At 53.8% G+C, this 19,054-nt stretch overlaps 1 protein-coding gene across 1 annotated transcript; it reads right to left on the reverse strand.

The window, feature by feature from the left end:
- Window positions 1-796: 796 nt before the first annotated feature.
- Window positions 797-18,637, reverse strand: METRNL (meteorin, glial cell differentiation regulator-like). The gene is made up of 4 exons (XM_006869474.1): window positions 18,477-18,637; window positions 12,025-12,410; window positions 1,776-1,835; window positions 797-1,116 (listed from the first exon to the last, which is right to left on the reverse strand). The coding sequence occupies exons 1-4, from the start codon at window positions 18,635-18,637 to the stop codon at window positions 797-799; spliced, it is 927 nt and encodes a 308-aa protein (XP_006869536.1).
- Between the last annotated feature and the right edge of the window lie 417 nt (window positions 18,638-19,054).

Below are 19,054 nucleotides of genomic sequence, written 5' to 3' on the forward strand. Positions count from 1 at the left end.
GGGGAAGGCAGGGGTGAACAAAGACCTGAGGGAAGAGGGGGGTTGTGTGGGAGGAGATGGAAGGATGAAGGGATGCAGACGAACCCCTGGGCACAGCTGAGGCCAGAGGGTATCAGACTGCACCAGGGGTCCAGAGGGGACCCTGAGGTCAGGGGAGGGGTGTGGATCCACTGGGCTCCCACCTCAGACACCTGCAGAGCACCAGCTGGACGTGAGACACTCGTGTGAGTTTGGTCAAGTCAGGGTCTTTATTTCTCTGGAGTGGACATGACTGCCAGCCCAAATGACCACAGCCAGCCAAGAAGGCCCTTTGAAACGCAAAACCAACAAGAAAAACAAAAATACATATTTGGCTAGTTCATTTCTGTCACAGAAATGAACTTGACTGGCACCCTGGACTTCTCACAAGCAGGCCGCTTGGGGCTCATCCCCTGAGCCCAGCAGACTGGGCCCTGCACCCACTTTATGACAGTCTGAAATGGCACAGCAGGCAACTCTAGCACGGGGTGTTTCCTGTGAGCACACCCTTAGAAATAGATAATAACTTAGTTGGCGTCCATAGCACTTCCAGTCGGTCAGACACAGCGAGTCCCTCCACAGCTTGGGCACCGGAGCCAAGTCCATCTTCCCTCAGAGTCCTCACCGGGTGTCCCCACTGGGGGTCCCAGCAGGCGTCCCTATTGGGCGGCCCCCCCGATGTCCTCGGTGGGCATCCGCAGTGGGCAGATGCCCTGGGACGGGAACATCCTGCAAGGTCAGTGGAGGTGCGTTGTCGGGTCGAGGAGCAGGGCAGCACTCACTCCGTGCTGATCTCACAGGGGTTCAGCCCCTTCTCCTCTGCGTCCCGGTACATCCTCTGGAAGTCCGCAAAGCGGGGGGCACAGCCAAGTCGGGCCTCCCCAAAGTGCATCTGGCCAGTGAAGAGGAAGTCCCCATGCCCGGGCCGAACACCACACTCAAGCAGCGTCTTGATGTGGCCCTGCCATTGACCAGCACCCTGAGGGGCAGGCTGGAAGACTCTGCTCTTCTGCCGGTAGAGCCTGCTTACCTGCAGGTAAATGGCCGACTCTTGTTGCTCTGGCTCATTGGTGACATTCTGGATGGAGCCTCGGACAACTATGGGAAAGGACACAGGACCATTTAGTAGAGGCCCAACAGCCCCACCCAGCACCAATGGGCACCAGACCTGAGCGCTGGGCCATTCAGCAGCCTGGAACCCAGAAAAACAGTGAGGAGTCTTCACTCCTTGTAACAACTACTCTCGGGGCTGGGAGAGGTTGCTTCATGGCAACAACCGGGAGGCCTTGGCAGTGTCGGGCAAGCAGGCTGTGCGTGTGGTATGAGGGACCAGTGCTCTGCAGCTTGGTCTAGGGGTATCTGGCAGACGTTACACATGGGGGCCGGGAGGCTGCATCTCTCCAATCCCATCACACGGCCAGGGCCTCAGCCAAGAAGGGAAACCCTGCACAGAGACTATCAGTGACGCTGGGGCCGCTGACAGGGATGTTTACAAAGCACTTCCCAAGAAAAGAGGCCTTCAAAAACCCTCCATCCCAAGAGTCCCGGGGATGAGAATGTCAGCACTCTCTGTGGAAGACGTGCATGCGTGTGTGTGTGTGTGTGTGTGTGTGTGTGTGTGTGTGTGTGTGTGTATAGAGTCCAGTCCACTGGGATGGGAGCGCCACGTCTGGGTAGTGGGCAGGGCAAAGGCCCATGTCCTTCCCACAGAACAGAGAGATTGTGCTGGACCCTGGAAACAGGAAACAGGAACTCACCAAAATCACTGGTGCAGACAGCCAGGAGAACCTCGGTGTCGCTGCAGGGGCGGCATGGGGCTGCAAGAAAGACATCATCAGGAGGTGCCCATACAAAAAGCAACAGGTTGTACAGGGCAGTCACGGTCAGCAAAGGCCAGTGCAACCCCACCGGCACAGTCACAGCTTCACCGTCCCTTCCCCGAGTCTTGGGACCCGCCTGCTGTTTTATGGCGTGTGTTTATGGTCAGACTCAGGTGGTGGCATGCCAACGCTTGGGCACAAGCTCCCCACCTGCCCTCACATCTAGCACACTGCAGAGGGAGTTCACAAAGTACGGCTGAGGTCAGGACAAGCAGGCAGACAGAGGGCAGGCCCACAGTCCCAACGCCCATTGCTTCAGCACGGAGCAGGGACTCCAATGCAGGCAGATTGTGCTTGCCCCCCACTGACCTAAAAATGGGGTGGCCATTCACCCACTAAAATGGCCCACACTCCACAAAGCAGTAATCATCAGACTACATCCCAAAGCCTCTCCTCTGCATGTGCTCATCATCAGAGAGCTCCCAACTAGAGGGACTTCAGGGAATGACGGCCCAGACCCCAATCTCTGAATATCGGACTGCCCCCTCACTCACAGATGTCAGCATGCCCCAGAAGCTGCCTGCTCTACTAGGCAATCCAAGAAGGAGGTTAGACACCTGGTGGGGAGGCAGGCACTTGTCTACTGCCGCACACCCACACACGCATCCTCAGGTGAGGCAGAGCACCTCTTCCAAACATGTCCTGTTCATGGAACCAACTCTGAAACTCCCAAAACTGGGGGACCCAGAGAGGGTGGCAACTTCCCAAACTCACTGGACCTCCTGGGCCGGGCTGAACCTGCACAGGGTTCCTCCAGGTTCTGCCCTCCCAGCCTCCTCACCCTGGGTGTCGTTCCTGCTACTTAATAATGTCTACAATTGTGTATACTAGAATTCTGGGAAAGTGTTTCTTGTGTTACCATGTAGATGGTCATGGCAGACTATGGCTAACATTGCCAAGAATGCGAATTCCATGAAATTTCACTGTGCTCAGGCAGAACCCGTACATACGCCCAGAGGCACTTGTTTGAACAATACAAGGGGATATTAAATGGTTTAAAGTCAAGAGAGATGTGTCTGGGTTGTGTCTTTTCACTTATTCAATCTGTATGCTGAGCAACTAATACGAAAAGCTAGCCTACCTGAAGGAAAACACAGCATCAGGATTGGAGGAAGGCTTACTTATTAACCACCTGTGGTATACAGATAACACAACCTTGCGGGCTGAAAGTAAAAAGAACTTGAAACTCTTGCTGATGAAAATCAAAGACTATGGCCTTCAATATGGATTACAACTCAATGCAAAGAAAACAAAAATTCTCACACTAGACTGATAAACAGATGAAAGATTGAAGTTGTCAAGGATTTCATTTTACTTAGATCCATAATCAATGTTTATGGAAGCAACAGTCCAGAAATCAAATGAAATATTGCGCAATGCAAATTTGCTGCACAAGACCTCTTTAAAGTGTTAAAGAGCAAAGATGTCACTTTGAGGATTCAGGAGTGCCTCACCTAAACTGAAAATACGCGGCATTTTCCGTTATGTGAAAGCTAGACAATGAGTAAGGAAGAGTGAAGAAGAATTGATGCATTTGAAGTTTATTGTTGGCAAAGAATACTGAAAGTGCTGTGGACTATCAAAGGAGCAAACAACTCTCTCTGGGAAGAAGTGCGCCAAAATGCTCCCTAAAATAGAGAACGGTGACACTTGTCCCATATGCTTTAGGCATGTTATCAGGAGGGACTGTTTTGGATTGGATTGTGTCCCTTCAAAATACGAGTCAGCTTGGCTGAGCCATGATTCTCAGAGGGTGGGCATCTGTGTGATGACTCCCCATGATGTGATCTGATGGGGAAAAACAATGAAAGACAGGATGAGATGGTTGTTCGGTGCCATCGAGCGGGTTCCAACTCAGAGGGGTCTCCTTTATAAATTTCCAAGGAGCAGCTGGTGGGTTTGAACCGCCAACCTTGTGGTTAGCAGCCCAGTGCTTATCCTATAGCACCACACCAGGACTCCAAGAGTGAGATTATTGGTGCTAAGTGCCACTGAGTCGGTTCTCACTCACACTAACTCCATCTTGGGTTTCCGAGGCTTTAAATCTTTGTGGGAACAAAATGTCTCCTCTTTCTCCTGTGAAGCAGTGGTGGCATCAAGCCAAAGAGCCCATGGTTCGCAGTCCAGTGCTTATTGTAGAGAGCCACCGCACTCCCAAGAGCGGGGTGTTGTTGTTAGGTGCCATTGAGTAAATTCTGACGTATGCACAACAGAAGGAAACACTGGCCAGTCCTGCCCTAGCCTCACAATCATCCGTAGTTTGAGCCCATTGCTGCTGCCACTGTGCCAACCATCTCATTGGGGTCTTTGTCTTTTTCACGGACCCTCCATTTTACCTGGCATGATGGCCTTCTCCAGGACTGGTCCCTCCTGACAATATGTCCAAAGCATGAGAGACAATATACCACCCTTACTGTCAGATGTAAGGGAGCTTCCCAGAGGTGTGGCCTGCAACACCTTCTTTCTCACAAGAGATCAAAGGAGAGTGCAGTGAGCAGAAGGGAATCTACAATCGCCAAGAAAGAAAAGCTGGGAGTGGGTTGCTTCCTATGGATGCCGGGGGTCCCTGATTTGTGAAGTCTTCCCCCTGGGAAGACTGATGCCAACACACATGGACATCCCCAAGGAACACTGGGTCTGCAGACGCTGAAAGGACACAAAGAGCTTTCTCCAGAGCCGGTGCTCTGAATGTGGACTTCTAGCTTCCCCGGCTGCGAGGGAATAAAATTCTGTCTGTTACAGTCATCCACTTGTGGTATTTCTGTTACAATAGCCCGAGATAACCAATCTCTGGAAAAGGACATCATGCTTGGTAAAATGAGGGTCATCGACAAAAGAGCAAAGACCCTGAATGCGATAGATTGACAGACTGATGCAGTGGCACCAACAATGGGTTCAAACCTAACGACAACTGTGAGGATGGCCCACGACCAGGCAGGTTCGTTCTGCTCAACAATCTAACAACAACAACAACAACGTAATTAGGCAGCAACCCGGTGTCATTTGCCTCCGCATTTCAAACCCCTTTGAGTTTCTAGGTTTGGCCTGATTCTAGTAAACTTGAAGGAAACGCTGACGTATAGGACCTCAGGGGAACAAGAGTTCCTTAGTCCTTCACATTTGAGCGTCTAGAATGGCGGCTGGTACACTGGAACCCGATGACCCTAATCCTGTTCCCATACCTCTGGCCACCAACCACCCCACCCTTTGACCCAGGCCATGGGGACAGTGGGCATGTCTCGGGACTGAGCGTTTTTGGACAAGCAGGGGCTCAGAGGGGCACCCAGAACATAGGTCAAGCCCAGGAGGGCTCCTGACTTGTCCTGTTCCTCCAGCCCGGTGCTCAGAGAACAGAGCTTCAAGTGCCCACTCCGGCTGCATGCAGGGCCAGACTGAAGGACTCAGCGCGTTTTCTCTGGTGACCTTGGACAAGATAGGCACACCTGCACCGCCCCCAGCTGCTGACTCACCTTGCCCCACCCCCAGGACACCTCCTCTTCTATCTTGTTATCAACAGGAAAAGCTGCAGAACCAGAACCACCTGTTTGATGCCTTTTAAACCAAGCCAGCTCACAGCAAAGGCTGGCCTCCTCCTGCCAACTCAAGCTCACCTGGCTGGACCCTTGAGGGTCGCGTCCTGGAGCCCTCACTACACTCTGCTGCAGCCAGGTCCCCCACAAACTCAGACTGCGACCGACCCCCAGGGCACTGCTGACCCTGAGGCCACACCTGTGGGATCCTGGGAATCTGGGGGTATAACCCACCTGCAGACCTTTCTTTACTAGTGAATCACTCCAGCGTTTGGCCCCTACTGACCTCTTCAGAGTGGCCACCTGAGGCCTTCCAAGTCCTCACCCAGACCCTGGGCACACATCTGGGAGGTTGAAGGGGAAGCCAACAGCACTCTTGGTGGTGGGTTCTGCCTTCCCCAGTCAGAGGCCAGCGTCCAAGCCCACAGCTACCATCGCCTGGCTCCAGGGAGTACCAGACCCCAGGGTTCAGCCACACAGGTAGACGTATGCCAGCTTCCCAGAGGCATCTCTGTGTCAGGCACAGCTCTACAGTCCAGAGAGCTGCAGACCTCTTCACACCTCGGGTTCTGGACCTCCACAATGCATGGGTCCAAAGGTGCAGGTGAGGGGACACCAGCCATCAGAGGCCTGGGACCCTCCACCACAAAGAGCCACAAAGTCCACATGGAGATTTGCTGATGGATAGCTCTGAGCACTGCACAACAGGAGTCTGTCAGTGGGCTCCAAGGTTCCAGCAGAGCTTCGTGACGCTGCAGAACATGCCATGCAGCAACACGTCGTTTCATTTCCTCACGGGGAGACGAGGAAGAATAGGGGTGCTCCTAGGAAGGAGAAGGGTGGATGTCTTGGGAAGATTATTACTGAATGTGTGTGAAATGAATTGAGCAAAGAAGAAAGAGGCCAGGGGCTTCCTCAGTGGTTGGGCTACAGTGGGAAGGAGTCACAGGGCCTAGGGACGCTGGCAGGCCAGGCCTCAGACACACTTTCAGTACCCAGAAGGAGGCTGCAGACAGGGAGAGAAGCGGTGGTCAAAGGTGGTGAGAGGAACCTGAGGGGCAGGGATCACGGACATGCCCCAAAGTAAAGGCGGCTGGGACTCAGATATGGCTGGTAGCGGGTGTCGGCCCATTTTAACAGGGGCCAGGAGGGAATTTAGAAACCATCTCAAAAACAGATTTGATGCATTAGACACTAATAACTGAAGACCAGAAGAGCTGTGGAGTGGCACAAAAGACATCATCCACGAAGAAAGCAAAAGGTCACTAAAAAGACAGGGAAGAAAGAAAAGAGCAAAATGGAGATCAGAAAAGACTCTGAAACTTGCTTTTGTAGGTAGAAAAGCTAAAGCAACTGGAAGACATGGTGAAATAGAAGAGCTGAACACAAAATGTCCAAGGGCAGCTTTAGAAGACAAAGTTAAGTAGTATGATGAAATGTGCAAAAGCCTAGAGTTAGAAAACCAAAAGGGAAAAACATGCTCAGCATTTCTCAAGCAGAAACAACTGAAGAAAAAAATTCAAGCTTCGACTTGTAATACTGAAGGATTCTACAGGCAAAATCTTAAATGATGCAGAAATCATCAAAAGAAGATGCAAGGCATGCACAGTCACGGTACCAAAAAGAATCCATGTTCAACCATTTCAAAAGGTAGCATATGATAAAGAACCAACAGTACTAAAGGAAGAAGGCCACACAGCAGTGACTAGGCATTGGTGGAAACCAAGACTCCAGGAATTGATGGAATATAAACTGAAATGGTTCACCAAACTGAAGCAGTACTGGAGACACTCACTTGTCTATACCAAGAAATCTGGAAGACGCTACCTGGCCCCCAATGGTAAGAGATCCACTTTTGTGCTCATTCCATAGAAAAGTGACCCAACAGAATGCTGAAATAATTTACCAATATCATTAATACCACATGTAAGTAAAAGTTTGCTAAAGATAATTTTTAAATGGTTACAGTGGTACATCAACAGGGCCAGAAATTCAAGTAGGATTCAGAGGAGGACATGGAACAAGTGATATCATTGCTAATGTCAGATGGATCTCGGCGGAAAGCAGAGAATACCAGAAAGACGTTTACTTGTACTTCATTGACTATGCAAAAGCCTTGTGGATCATGACAAACTATGGCCAACATCATTAAGAATGGGAGGGAATTCCAGAACGCTTGATTGTGCTCATAAGGAACCTAGAGGCAGTCATTAGAAAAGAACTGGGGACACTGAATGGTTTAAAATCAGGAAAGGTGTGCACCAGGGTTATATCCTTTCACCGTACTTACTCAATCTGTATGCTGAGCAAATAATCCAAGAAACTGGATCATATGAAGAACAGGACGTCAGGATTGAAGGAAGACTCATTAACAATCTGAGATATGCAAATAACACAATCTTGCTTGCTGGGAGCAAAGAAGACTTGAAATATTTACTGATAAAGATCAAAAGCTTCAACCTTCCTTATAGAATGCACCTCAATGTAAAGAAAATCAAAATCCTTACAACTGGACCAATAAACGACATCATGATAAAAGGAGAAAAGACTGAAGCTGTCAAAGACTTTATTTTGCTTGTATCCGCAGCTGACGTACTGGCATGGGGCAAGTCTGATGTAAGAGACCTCTTGAATGTGTTAAAGAGCAAAGACAACACTTTGAGGATTGAGGTACACCTGATCCAAGTCATGGTATTATTTTCAATGGCTTACTATGCTTGTGAAAGTTGGACAATAAATAAGGAAGACCATTGGAATTACGATGCTGTGGGAAAACACTGAAAGTACCATAGACTGTCAGAAGCACATAAAAAGCTGTCTTGGAAGAAGTACAGCCGGTGTGCTCCATAGAGACTTCATCCCTCATACTGTGGCCATGTTGTCAGAAGGGACCAGTCCTTCATGCTTGATAAAGTGCAGGGTCACTGAAAATGAGGAAGACCCCCAAGGAGATGGCTGACAGGGTGGCAGCTACAGTGGGCTCAAGCATACAATTGTGAGGGTGGTACAGCACCGGACAGGGGTTCGTTCTCTCGTGCACAGAGTCGCAATGAATTGGAGCTGACTGGATGTCACCTCACAACAACAAGAAAGAGGGAAGGCCCAGGAGAGGGGTTCTAGGCAATGTGATAGCCAAGTTTTGTGGGCTCAGTCACCTCCCGCGCACCTCCCCCCTCCACAAACACTCCCAGCAAGGGAGGGGGCGCCACACCCTTCTGCCCCTGACATCAGGGGCCCATAAAAAGATCTCTCGGCAGAAAGAAGCTCCACTGCAGGCAGCCACTGGTCAAGGGGCATGCGACACCTCCCATTCTGTTTCCAGGAATAAGGGGAGGGGCTTTCCACTTCCGAGCTTTCCCTGCCAGCCCCGCCTCCACCAAGGTGCCTCAAAGCTGCAGGTGGGGGTTCAGAGTTGCAGGCTCAGCAAACTGAGCAGGTTTAAAGGGGCCCCTTGTTGTGAAGTGCCGTTGAGTCGGTTCTGACCCGTAGCAACCTTGTTTAGGGTTTCCGAGGAGGGGCTGGTAAGCCTGAACTGCTAACCTTGTGGTTCAAACCAACTTTTCAGTCCAGTGCATTAACCCACAGCACCACACTAGGACTCCAAAGGGGCCCCTTGTTGTGAAGTGCAGTCGAGTCGGTTCTGAACCACAGCGACCCTGTATAGGGTTTCCAAGGAGCCGCTGGTGAGCTTGAACCACCAAACTTGCAGTTCAAATGGCTTTGGAGTCAGGAGCATTGACCCACAGCGCTACCCCAGGACTCCAAGGAGCCCCTTAGGGGCCCTGAATCTGTGCTTGCAGCTTCGTGGATGCCAACCTGCCTCTCCCAGCTTCCCACTCTCCCAGCTCCATGAGACCCCAAACCCAGAGTCATGGGAGCTGAGTCACCTGCTACAGCAACTGGGGACAGGAGAGCAGACAGGATCCCAGTGTGGGCTGAGGATCCGTTTCCCAGACTGCCCCACATCCCCCCACCCCAGCTACTTCCACCACACACCTCGTCCCCCATGTCCTACAGCATCCCTGCTTCCACCCCAACCCACGCCCCCCACTAACCTCCCCACATCCTACAAAGCCCTGACTTCCATGCTGACCTCTACTCCAACCTGTCCAGAATCCTACAACACCCCAACCTCCCCCACATCCTACACCACCTAACCTCCCCCGCGTCCTGGGCGGTACTTCCTCCACTAGTTTAATTGTTGGCTTTGGGTCCTGCCAGGTTTTTAAAGCCTGCGTGAGGGTGTGGTCTGTGTTCCTCAAGGGGAGGCAGTGAGGAGGGCTCCTTTCTGCTTTTCTGTTTATACAAGAACGTCCATCATGTGGGTCACATGACATGCTAGAAACACACCCCTCTCCCCCTCAGTGGAAGGCTCACCCCACCTCCTCACCATGTTCCCTGTCTCACCAGGGAAGTGGCCACCTGACTTAGATCCCAGACCCTAAAAACCCTATGGGGTCAGGGCCAGACGGAGGAGGCCAACTCTCGGGCAGCAGAAACCAGGAGAGCACAGACATCATGCAACACTGGCCGAGATGCTGGCTGCCAGATGGCCGGGCTGACATTCCACAATTACGCACCCATTCCTTTGGCATTAAAGGCTTAAGGCCCCATCCCTGTTGAAAAGCAAATGCCAGAGAGGGACACATGAGCCCCCAGGGCCTCGGCTGCACTCCATCTATCGGCCCAGTGAAGGGCCATCCTAGACAATGCTGATCACTGTGCAGAATGGTCATTACAGAGCCCAGGGCACGTTGTGGGGGGACAGGGAGCTTAGAGCTGCCAGAGGCAGCTGGCCACCAACCCTAGGCCTGTGCTGGATCTGTACCTGCCCGGTCTGCAAGCTGGACACCGAGGCATGGAGGCCTCAGACCCTGGGCTCCTTGGGCAGAGGCCACAGCCAATTTCCCACCCGGAGCCCTGGTCTACGCAAACACAAACATCCAGTGGGCAGTTGCTGCAGTAAACGCCCTGCCACCCCGCAGCATGTCCTTATAAATTGGAATCAATCTTATAAAGATCACACGGGTCATGCACAGTGACATTTTGTGCTGAGTGTGTTCAACGCTGATCAAAATGTTAAAGAGGGAGAGAAGTGTCAACAAGCTCCCAGCATCTGACCCATGTCTTCTAGCTGGAGCCACTAGGCCGGGCCCAGTTAGGGAAGACTCCATCAGGGTCCCGGGCTTTTCGAGGCTTGTTCAGTTTGACACTAAGACTTGCTCTGTCTCCAGGCTTCCCCAGGGCGCAGCCCAGTTCGCTCCCTACCACCCCATAATTGCTGATGACCCAGAAGAAGACAGCTCTGTTACAGTTTTATTTCGCATCTAACCAACCAGATACTCTGTGCATACTCTTTATAGCTCCAGTGCCTGAACCCGGTCATTGCACTTGGCAGTTTCATGCCAAAGCGCACTAAGAGACTCGCTTCATTGGAGGGTGACTCAAGGCTCTGCATGTGGGGCTGAGCCAGGAAGTCACATCAGTAAAGCACAAGCTCCCATTCAGGAGTGAAACTGGGTGTCCCCGATCCTGGTAAGCCTACGACTTCTCCCTGCCGACTCTCTCTCTGACTGAAACCTGGAGGTTATTCCATGCTAGATCAGTGCAGTTCCAAGCAGGTGTCTACCTCAGCACCAGACATGAGGAACGGACCACTGTGTGGAGCACCAGCCCCACTTCCAACCACTGGATGCAGCATTGTCCTCTCCTGAGTCTAGACATTTAAACACACCTCAGACCCTGCCCAGGGCCCCAGGGCCCCCAGAAATGGGGGTGCTCTGTGTGTCCAGGTCTGAGAAGGTGGCCCACATGATCCAAAGCTACCAGAACTGTAGCTGGAAGACAGCCCAGGTCACCCATTTGGGCCCATAGACTCCCTCTTCCCTTTCTTCCCGACACCCTCCAGTGTTCACTATGAGGCTACACTGACACTTCAGGTGCACTTTAAGGTATCCTTCCTCCAAACAAAGGCTTGGTCTCAATGCCACACTTCAGAGACCATTCCACCCTGAGAGACTTGCTCTTTCTCAATCCCCATCAAGTGGCCTGGCCCTCCACCTGGACTTCACAGCTCTGTGCTGCCCACCTCATCCTCACACGTCCAAAACACTTGTACAGAAAAGCACTGACGCTCTGAAAGATGGCAGCGTCTGTTCCCAACGCGCAATAATGAAGCCAAACCAACTGGGAGCCTGGGGACCTGGTGCCAAAGTCCAGTCTCACCCTTGGGGGTTCCCGTTGGGCTCCACTGCCCCCTCAACTCCCAGGGCTCTATTGCAAGGCCACTAAGGCTGCACTGGGGTGGGGTGGGGGCACATGTCCCACCAAGAGTGAGGATACAGCACAGCCAATGTGCCCCTGATGTTTTGGTGTATCCCACTCATCCTAGCGTGCCCCTTCCCCAATACCAGTATGGCCCCAGCATGACCCAGAGGTCCCAGCGTCAACACACAATGGGGCTATCCCAACAATTTCCTGGTGTTTACCCCCAACCCCGGGGCCCCCAGTGCCAGCATGGCCCCCGATGTCCAGACATGCCCTGGATGCCCCAGAGTCAGCACCCATCAAACCCCTCACACCCTGGCTCCACTCACCAGAGAGGGCCAGTAGGTCGGAGCCCGAGCGCCGGTGCACCATCTCGTACTGGAAGCCTGTGGTCCTGCGGCTAATGTCCTGCTGGGGCGATGCCTCCACGAAGAGGCCGCCCTGGTCTAGGCCGAAGCAGCGCACACGGCGCGGGCCATGCTCCCCGTCCCGCACCAGAAGCCGTAGCACCCCGGTCTTCTCCAGGTAGATGTTGGCCCCCGAGGAGCCCGAAGCTGGCTTGATGCACACAGTCAGGTGCTTGGCAGGTGCAAAAGTGTTGGGCCGGAGGTTGACGATGAGTGCGCCGGTGGGATACATCCACTCCACCGTGCCTGCGGAGCAGCGCAAGTACACCTGCTCCACCTCCTTCCGGTGCGCCTCATGAGTCAGCCCGCTGTGGGGAAGGAAGAGCAGAGCCGTCAGCCGGTGGTCCTCCTACCACACTGGTAGCCCCTCACCATGCCCCTTAGCACACGCAGGCCAGACCCATAGGCGTGGAGCCCATGTCAGGGGGAAGTAGGGGGGAGGGCCGTCCATACAGTCGCCTCTGATGTGAGAGGGACCACGAGGTACTGGGACCCTCCTCCATGCTCACTGACTTTGGGACTCAGAGGACCTTTGGGTTCCCTGGAATCCTGGCAACCAGAGGTGGTGGGTGTGGTAGAAGTGACAGACTCGGATGCTGTCAGATAATCAACAAAGGAAAAGAAGGTGACCCCACGCAGCCCCTGTGCCTGGGGAACCCACAGACAAGTCATTAACACGTCCAGGAGAGTCAGTCACTTGGGTGGTGGAAGCTACTGTATTGAGCTGCATCTGTCAGACAAGCCTCATTTTCCTCAAAGTGACAATTTGATGATTTGTCTCATTCATTCATTCATTCATCCATCCGTCCATTCATTCATTCATCCCCAAATCTGAGGAGCCTGCATGTCAGGAGTACTTTTAAAAATAAACTTAAAATACCACCAAAGCAAGCAGCATTTGAAAAGTAAGTAGCCTCCTCTATGGGCGTGTGGAAATCAAGAGGGAAACAGGCAGGCACTCTACCTTCTGACAGGAATATTTAAAATAGCGAGTAGACTGTGCCCCTAATATTTGTCAAACGGAAAAAATTCAGACTGTTTAGTTTTTAAGAAATTGAAGCTATCAAGAATGTTGCAGTTTCTCTCCAGAATGTCACCTACAGCTAACGGTTACATCACGACCATTGAGTGGTCTTGGACCTCAACCAGTGACTTAGACTCAGTGTCTTATTACATGAAATTTGGTTCTGATCAAATCGCAGACAGGTTTACCCGCATTCCTTGGATTTTTAGGTAGAATAAACAATGCCATATTCAGAGTCCCTGCCTGAGCGAGTTACCAGAAACCCCTTGCGAGGAGGCGAGAGCACACAACACATGGTTCACATTTACTGTTGATTGACTCATGCTCTGGCTCCGTAAAGCCTCCCTTGTCATACGATGGCTGTGTGCAGGCCAGGGCTGCACAGTCATCCTGCGAACCACATCACAAGGAGGTGCTGAGGTGAACCCCCTTCTGGCCCTGCTTCCTGTCCACCCCCCTACCCAATGTCCTGGGTTGGAATCAGCCGTCCCAATTCAGACAGCTAACCAGGGCTTCACAATGAAGACAGACTTACAAATTGCAGTCAAACACAGCTCCCACAGCCCAGCTGACACTGTATGGACATGCACACAACAACCACGCTGTGTGAAAATTAGACTAAACAGTGAATGGCTACCACAGGTAACTACAAACAACTCTGCTGTTAGGCAGCCACAACACACAAACCTTCAGAGAGTCCTCTCCTCTTCTTTTCCAGCATCAAGGAGCAGTTGGACACAGCGAAAGATCTGTGTGCGTTTCCAGAGCCTGCTGGCGAGAAGTGCCTCTTCTCTCAGATTTTTCTCAAAACAACAAGAATACAACCCTGCCCTCCACAGACACCAATTCTCAACTCTTACACATAAACCAGAGGGTCCCAGGGGCCAAAGGGCTCAGAGCCCATGCCCAAGTGTTTTCCTTTTATCCTGGGCACGGAGTGGGGAAACAGCGAAGCCCAGCGTCGCCTACATCTCCTGGACACAGGCTGCTAAGGGAGATAGGTTACCTGAGTCTGGGGCCACCATACCTAGCTTGCACACACTACCCTGGTTTGATTTCTTCAGAAGTCACTCCACCAAAAAAGGACTGGGAACAAAATGAAGGTACCCACAACCACTGAGTCAGTTCTGACTCACAGCAAACCTGCAGGACAGAGGAGAACTACGGTTTCTGAGGCTGTAAATATTCATGGGTCCAGACAACCTCATTTTTCTCCCGAGAAGCAGCTGGTGGTTTCAAACTGCTGGTCTTGTGGCTAGCAGCTCAACATGTAACCCATTATGCCATCAGGGCTCCTCAACTGAAGGGGGCTGTTGTTGGGTGCAGCCGACACAGTTACGACTCATAGCGACCCTGCTAGTGGGTTTGAACTGCCAACCTTGCAGTTACCAGCGCAGTGCTTATCCTAATGCACTGCATCAGGACTTAAAACGGAAAGTAAACTAAAGGTTGTTGTTGTTGTTGTTGTTCTGTGCTGTGGAGTCGATTCCGACTCATAGCGACCCTGTACAGGGTTTCCGAGGCTGTAAATCTTTACGGGAGCAGAAAGCCTCATCTTTCTCCTGCGGAGCAGCTGGTAGTTTCGAACTGCTGACCTTGAGGTTCGCAGCCCGATTCATAATCACTACGCTACCAGAGCTCCTTAACTAAAGGTGGTGGTTGTTGTTGTTAAGTGCCGTTGAGTCGGGTCCGACCCATAGCGACCCTGTACAGGGTTTCCGAGGGTGTAAATCTTTAAGGGGGTAGAAAGCCTCATCTTTCTCCCGCGGAGCGGCTGGTAGTTTCGATAAGGGGTCCCATCACTTAACCCTTTAGCTAGCTAGTGTTTTTCAAAAGCCCACAGAGAAAGAAAGATCTGTGTGCGTTTCCAGAGCCTGCTGCTGACAAGTGCCTCCTCTCTCAGATTTCCCTCAAAACAACAAGCATACAACCAGGCCTTCCACATGGAAATCTTCACACAGATGTCAGTGGTGTATGACCTGGACAAACCCCTGAATGGGGTCAGAGTTCGAGATCTTCACCAATTCTTCCCAAAACTTCTCACTTCTGCATACCCAGTACCGCAGCAAAACTTCCATTTATGCAGAAGTGATGGTAGTGGTTATGTGCCATGGAGTCGGTTCCAACTCATAGTGACCCTGAACAGGGTTTCTGAGGCCATAAATCTTTACAGGAGCAGAAAGCCTCATCTTTCTCCCAAGGAGCAACTGGAAGTTTTGAACTGCTGACTTTGAGGTGAGCAGCCCGACTTGTAACCAGTATGGCACCAGAGCTCCTCGTTGCAAAAACGTAGCATAGGTTCAGAGATCACTGGCAGTAGGATTGCATGATTTCCACATGAACTGCAGAACTAGACCTGCATCCTACCTGAGCTGCTGACATGGATGGTGGTGGTTATGGGCCGTGGAGTCGGTTCCGACCCATAGTGACCCTGTCCAGGGTTTCCGAGGCTGTAAATCTTTCTGGGAGCAGAAAACCTCATCTTTCTCCCACGGTAGTTTCGAACTGCTGACCTTATGGTTCGCAGCCCGATTCGTAACCGCTACACTAGTATTGCCGCTAAAATACTTCCTGGTGGGGTGACAAAAGAAAAGGTGAAGATGAAGCTACAATTCTGTTCCACTGGAGGAGAATAAGAATTATTCAGACATGGATTCATTCAACTGAACAAACGTATTGTTCAGGAGAAGTCACCCCTGATCATTGCCCAGCTGGATACACCTTGATGGAAAAGGAGAGCAGTTCCACGTCAGCATGGGGCCTCACAAACAGGTCTCTGTAGAGGCTGAAGGTCCAGTAGGGGCCACGCTACTCACACCACACCTGGCTCAAGCCTGAGACACGGAATCAAAAGCACAGTCTCATTCACTTGAAGTCACAAAGAGCTTGTGAGCAAGGTGAGACCCCAAGGCTGTGCTCATTGGAGTTGCCTTCCTTTCCCCAACTTGCAGGTGAGGTGGCCCAGGTGTGCCTGTACCAGCCACTGTACCTGCCAAGCCGAGCGCTGATGGCGTGAAAAGTTCATGGTCCACCTTTATGGCTACTGACTAATACAAATCAGGGCACCAAAGAGGATTTAGAACCACCCACTTAATTGCCTGGAAACACCTAGAAACATACTTTGGGCCCGCAGACAAGCGCGGACAGTCTCATGACAAACAGCACCCGTCCTATCTGGGCATCGGGGCCACCAGGCATATCGGGCTTGCTCCACCCTGCACTGTCTTCACAACAGCTCATAAAAAGTCATAAACGCCTCAGAGGAGCTACAGATCAACCACCCTCCACCCCCAGGCTTCCGACACTGAGTCTGTCAGCTGATCTTTATTCAAGATGACAGGGGGCCAACATCACAGGCTTCATGCCCCAAGAATTTGGCCAGGTTCTGTCTCCTCTCCTGATCCAGTCTGCAGCTCCAGGCCCTGGCAGCTGCTACTCACTCTAATGGAGGCTCTGAAGGGTCGATCCAGGGTCTTAGCAGATGATGAGGGAGGAGGGTTCACAGGTGACCCCTCTGCCTCTCTGAGTGGAAGGAAATGTGGGTCCTCCTATGGCAAGCACCTGCTAAAGGGGCTGGACCTCCCCACCACCCCTCACTCACAGTTGCCTTCAGCCCCCAGGGAAGCAGGACCACACTTCCATACATGTTGTTGGTGTGAAGTGCCGTTGAGTCGGCTGCAACTCATAGTGACCCTATATAGGGTTTCCAAGAAGCAGCTGGTGAGCTTGAACCTCCAACCTTGCAGTTCAAAAGGCTTTGCAGTCTGGCGCATTAACCCACAGCGCCACACTCCCCTTTTATACATACATACATACATACATACATACATACATACAGGCCTCTGAAACCCTGCAAGTCTGGCTGCTCCTCAGAGACCCAGGCTTGAGGGGGCGGAGACTGAGCTCTGTTTCTGACACGCAGGGCAGCCCAGGCTGTGAGCAGGGTGTTTAATGACTAGCTCAGGGGAGAGGGGAGCCCCACAAGAGTGTGTCAGCTCAGAGGCTCAGGGCCAGCTGAGGCTGGCGCCAACATTCCCCAGGCCAGCCCTCCCCATGGGCTCCAGTCTGTCCATTCACCCCAGTCCCAGCCTCAATCAACCTCAGCCCTCCCCAGTGTAAGCAGAGGAGGCAGATATCTCCCTGGAAGCCCCCTGAGCCGGACTCCAAGTCCACTGGGAAACCCTCTAGTCCAAATCCCCTGGGCCAGAGCCTCATTCCAGGAAGGAGAAGGGGGTCCTGAGAAGGGATGTGGGGTGAGAGCGGATTCCCACGCTGAAGGAGGTGAGGGGGGCTTTGAGACTCCGAGGTGACCAGCAGCGGACTCTCTGACCTCCCTAGCCAGGTGACTGGAACCCCCAACCTGCTGGAAAACCGGCTTCACTAAACCCGTGACCCACATCCCTGTTGCTGCCAGCTGGAAGCCGCCTGCCCCTCAGACCTCTGGAACAGGGGTTTGGAGCTGGGGGGAGGGCGGGGAGGACCCTGTTCCATGGGTAACAACCGAGCCCCCCACACAAGGACAGCCCCACTCCTGGGTCCACAGTACACTTAGCAAACTCCAGATCTGCCAACTTCATGGGCACAAAACTGACTGCAAACTGGGGGTTTCTGGCCGGGACGAGCTCGAGGAGCTGAGTCCCGGCTGCGGCATAGGAGCCGCGCTCTCTCAAAGCGCCCCGCCCGCGCACTGCTGACTCGCGCCCCTCTCTGCGTGTCACACTTCAATTAAAAGAAAGTCCTCGGCCGCCACCGCGAGGGACGTGGGAGGGGGGAGGGTCGCCAGGCTCAGCGCGCGGGCCGGCAAGGGCGGCCTGACCTTCAGCCGACCGGGGGCTCCGCGGGGCCCGCGTTCGGTCTCCGCGCACAGGTGCCGCTAGGACGGTGGACACCACCGCGGTCAGTAAGGGACCCGCTCTCTCCCTCGCGACCGGGCCGCCCCTTCCCACCCAGGCCCAGCGACAGGCCGGGCACCTCCTGGCCCAGAGCGCGCGACTCCCCGCCACAGACAGGAGCCCACAGTGGCCCGAAGACTGATCCCGGTCCCTCCTCGCTCTGCCAGCCATGCGAGGCGTAGTCAGAGGCTCGCAGCACTCGGCATCTCAGTGGGGACCGACTTCGCAGGGCGCGGAGGCGTCCGGCTGGCGGGACCCCAAAGCTCTGAGGTCGCGCCTCTCTCGGGCGTCCTCCGGGCCAGGGGACCTTGCCGCCGCGGGCTCTTTTGTTCTAGAACCTGGAACTAGGGGCAGAGGCGGGACTCAGCCCAGGGAGCGCCCCGCCCGCCGAGCCCCCCACACGCTCGGCCCGCTGGGGTAGGGGCGGCCGGAGGCCGGGGTCCCCCGCGCCAACTCACCTCCCCTTCCAGCTGCACAGGTCGCTCGAGTACTGCGCGCCCGCGCCGCCCAGCAGCACGGCCAACAGCAGCAGCAGCGGTGGTGGGGCCGGGCCGGGGGCGGAGGACCGCGGCAACAGCTGCCCCGCGCGCCCCCGGGCCGCCCGCGCTGCGCCCCGCATGCTCCGGCTCTGCTGCCCCGGCGGGACTGGGCCCGCGCCCCCCAAGGCAAACCCTCGACCAGGCGCGGCCGGGGGCGGACTCGAGATTCCCAGGCGGGTCACGTCGCGCGCCCTCGGCGCACCCGCAGCGGTCGCCCGCCCATCCCGGCCGGAGTCGGAGCCGACCGAGCTAGTGTAGCCGCGCGCTTAGACTCTGAAGTTGACTAGTCCGTGGTCTGCGGTCCCGGCTCAGCTGGGGGGCGGAGCCCGACCGGCCGGCCCGCCCCAGGTCCCGCCCCCAGCCCGAGCCCAGTCCCCCGGTCCGGACCCGCCCCCGCGCACCGGAACCCGGGCCCTGCGGCCTCTGAGTCGGCAGCGGGGCAGGGAGCACGGAGTGGCTGGGGCGTGTGGCCGGGGGGTGGGACGCTCCGGAGAGGA

Source organism: Chrysochloris asiatica, unplaced genomic scaffold (genome assembly GCF_000296735.1).
Source record: "Chrysochloris asiatica unplaced genomic scaffold, ChrAsi1.0 scaffold00132, whole genome shotgun sequence".
NCBI classification, from domain to species: Eukaryota; Metazoa; Chordata; class Mammalia; order Afrosoricida; family Chrysochloridae; genus Chrysochloris; species Chrysochloris asiatica.

Excerpts from the sequence above, each read along its gene's own strand:
- METRNL (XM_006869474.1), bottom strand. The coding sequence starts at position 18,637 with ATGCGGGGCGCAGCGCGGGCGGCCCGGGGGCGCGCGGGGCAGCTGTTG. Across the intron at positions 1,836-12,024 it reads CGACCTACTGGCCCTCTCTG|CCCCATGCCGCCCCTGCAGC; the intron begins GTGAGTGGAGCC and ends TCTTTCTTGCAG. Across the intron at positions 1,117-1,775 it reads TGTCTGCACCAGTGATTTTG|TTGTCCGAGGCTCCATCCAG; the intron begins GTGAGTTCCTGT and ends CCTTTCCCATAG.